Raw genomic sequence first — 1,740 nt, 5'->3', positions numbered from 1 at the left:
ATTGTATTATTGAAAAATATAATTAATTATATTCTAATCAATGATTGTTAATGAAATAATATGATTTCTTCTCTTAAAAAATATGAAAACAATATCATTTCTATTTCTTCAAAACTATTTGTGTTATTATAATATAAGTATGGTTTATTCTCATTGTTATGTTATTTATTTTCATTTTATTTGATTTATCTTTTATCTTTAGTTTGATTTAAAATCATATTTATTCTTTTCTTTGTTATTTTCTTATTCTTCTTATTTTCAAAATACTCATTTAATATTCTCTTCGTTTATTTATATTTGTTATTCATTATTTCTCTTTTTGTTATAAACATATCCTTATTATTTATATGTTTCTGATGTTTATTATCATCATTAATTGACTCACATCTTATCTTTCTGTTGTTTTATTATTTTAGTTATAGAATTTATCATTCTCTGTATTACTATTTTCTTATGAATAACATGTTATACTCATTTATTCATATTTATTTATCATATTCATATTAAAAACATTCAATTTCATTATATAATATTCATCATTTGTTTTTTAATAAATTAATGAACAAATACTTTCTTAGTTGATTTTAACATCTCGTTCAACATAATGAGATGGAAATATTCCTATTTTCCCTTTACTTTCTCCTTCCCACCATTCTCCTTCTGTAGAAATTACTGTGATCCATTCTCCTTCTTCTAATTTCAATTCACTTTCATTTTGTGGATTATAACTATAAACAACCCTTCCATGAAATACATTTGTTGGTTTTCTGGTGATGTTGTTTTGAATGGATTGTGTTTTGATTGAATTGGTGATGACATCACTCACTTCTAAAATACTCTTTTCTTCATCTTTCCAAAGACCTTGACTTACTCTCTCCCAAATTCTACTATTCATCAGAAGACATCCCCATCCTTCTCTAATAAATCCTTTACCAATACTCTCTGCTATCTCTGGAAATGTTTTAAGAAGCATGTTTCTATCATTCTTTAATTCGTTTCTCATTTCTAAATATTCTTCTTTACTTTCTTGATATTTTTTGGTGATGGAAATTAAATAAGAACATGCTAACTTCTTTCTCTTTTTCTTTACTAGGTGTTGTTTCATTTTATCCATTTTCTTTCTTCTTTCTTCTAACTCACAATCTCGTCTACTTAACATTCTGAATTGATTAAGAAATGAATGGAGAGGGATTTCTATATTATCTTTGATGAATGAATTGAAATGGTTTTGTTGAGTTAGAATATCTTGTGATGCATTCAAAATAGAGTTAGTCAGTTGTGTTGCTTTGAGATTGTTTAAAGTCATTTCACATAATGAATAAGAAATCTCAACTTGAAGTAAAGCAGCTTCATGAAGTATGTTTTTGAGTTTGATAATATTTTGTAGTGTTGAGAATAGCTTCTTTTCTGATTCGATGGACTTTTCTCTAATCATCTGATATTCTTGATCAACTGTTTTTATTCTTTCAATTGTAAATAACTTAAAAATCTCATTTCCCATTCTGTTCATTCTCTTCTAATTCCAATCATTGTTTCTTTTAATTCAGTGTCTTTTCATTTTGAAGAACTAATCATCACAACAATTAATAAGTTATTATAAACAACACTATCTTGACATAAGAGAAGAAATGAAATGTTCATAAAATGAATCATCAAAAGGATCTAATAATCAAAAATGTGAATAATTCATAAATAATAAATTAATAGAAAGAATAATATAAAAAATAATAAAAATATTAA

The 1,740-nt window shown here is 24.4% G+C and overlaps 1 protein-coding gene across 1 annotated transcript, besides 4 other annotated features; it reads right to left on the bottom strand.

The window, feature by feature from the left end:
• Positions 1 to 33: part of a sequence feature (AT_rich) that runs on past the window's edge.
• A 110-nt stretch (positions 34 to 143) lies between these two features.
• Positions 144 to 324: a microsatellite.
• A 149-nt stretch (positions 325 to 473) lies between these two features.
• Positions 474 to 560: a sequence feature (AT_rich).
• Positions 561 to 574: 14 nt separating this feature from the next.
• Positions 575 to 1,510, bottom strand: EDI_324470 (dab2-interacting protein, putative; the record flags this gene model as incomplete). The annotated part of the gene is made up of 1 exon (XM_001738979.1): positions 575 to 1,510. One exon carries the CDS (start codon positions 1,508 to 1,510, stop codon positions 575 to 577), a length of 936 nt encoding a protein of 311 aa, XP_001739031.1.
• A 170-nt stretch (positions 1,511 to 1,680) lies between these two features.
• Positions 1,681 to 1,740: a sequence feature (AT_rich).

Source organism: Entamoeba dispar, genomic scaffold, assembly GCF_000209125.1.
Source record: "Entamoeba dispar SAW760 scf_1105229461843 genomic scaffold, whole genome shotgun sequence".
NCBI lineage: Eukaryota > Evosea > Mastigamoebida > Endamoebidae > Entamoeba > Entamoeba dispar.
This window is presented reverse-complemented; position numbering and strand designations above follow the sequence as displayed.